General features: G+C 34.0%; 1 protein-coding gene across 1 annotated transcript; it reads right to left on the bottom strand.

Moving 5' to 3' along the window:
- Window positions 1–316: 316 nt before the first annotated feature.
- Window positions 317–793, bottom strand: LOC102664444 (uncharacterized). Its single transcript, XM_006605123.1, has one exon. The coding sequence runs from the start codon at window positions 791–793 to the stop codon at window positions 317–319; it is 477 nt and encodes a 158-aa protein (XP_006605186.1).
- Window positions 794–1,051: the final 258 nt, after the last annotated feature.

The raw sequence follows: 1,051 nt of genomic DNA, 5'->3' as shown, positions 1-1,051 counted from the left end.
TAACAATTAATTTCATAAATTAATAAATAGGATTATGATGAATCTACCTGAACAAAATGATTGACATACACATGATCGATACATATTACACGATGCACAGAAGAATTTGTTGGTAGTTGACTTCTAAGAGAAAAAAACGTTATGCTTTGTTGGAGAGACAGAAAAACAAAGATGACATTACACCTTGATGCAATGACATATCCTATGTCGTTTATATTCATCCACTTATCCATGGTAACCTGCATGTTACAATTATGATTACATTTATTTAAACTAAATTTTAAATAAAAAAATAACATAAATTACATACCATGGATTATCTATCAACAAGTAGGGATCTCTTTAATTCCTCAAATCTATCTATGCCACCAAAGAGGTTGATATACTCATCAGACCATTTGACAAGTTCTTTAAGCAAATGGTTGCGCACCAAAGACCATGAATCTTTACTCATACCTAATAAGGCAGCAATTGTACAATATCCACAGTCACTGTCAGCTTTGACATCGACAATATTTTCAATGGAATCGTGAATGTATAGATGAAATTGATCCAACATCGGCAAAGTCCTTCTTGGAATTGCTTGGTTAGATGATGATGCACTACTTTTGACTGAAGAATTACTATTTTGCACAGAATGTAAAGCATTAACATACTCCCAGTAAGACGGATCACACTTTGTTGATCTTTGATGTTTGGTCATCGGTTTCTTCTGAGCACCTTTGGTGTTGATCTTTAGAGTAACTTTGCCACAAACATTAAGCTCTTCAAATTGCTTGGATATGGTTTCCATCTCTTCGGTTATGCTCACTTGGGGCTCAAATAACCCTTGGTTTGAAAAACTTAGCATCTGCCAAAACATATGGATTATCTCAAGTAGTATGGTACCAAAAACATATTTGGATAGCTCACATGTACATGGAAGACCATGAGTAGTTCTTATGACACATCCATAACAAGAAGGGTTTTTGTTAGCATAATATACATGCTCAAACTCAACAGCAATATGATTTAAAGCATACCTTGATATCATGCCAAGTAGTCTTTTGTA

This window comes from Glycine max, chromosome 19 (assembly GCF_000004515.6).
Source record: "Glycine max cultivar Williams 82 chromosome 19, Glycine_max_v4.0, whole genome shotgun sequence".
NCBI lineage: Eukaryota > Viridiplantae > Streptophyta > Magnoliopsida > Fabales > Fabaceae > Glycine > Glycine max.
The sequence above is the reverse complement of the archived record's forward strand: the minus strand, read 5'-3'. Positions and strand labels throughout refer to the sequence as shown.

What these genes read in the sequence shown, in the direction of transcription:
- LOC102664444 (XM_006605123.1), bottom strand. Translation starts at nt 793, where the DNA reads ATGGAAACCATATCCAAGCAATTTGAAGAGCTTAATGTTTGTGGCAAA.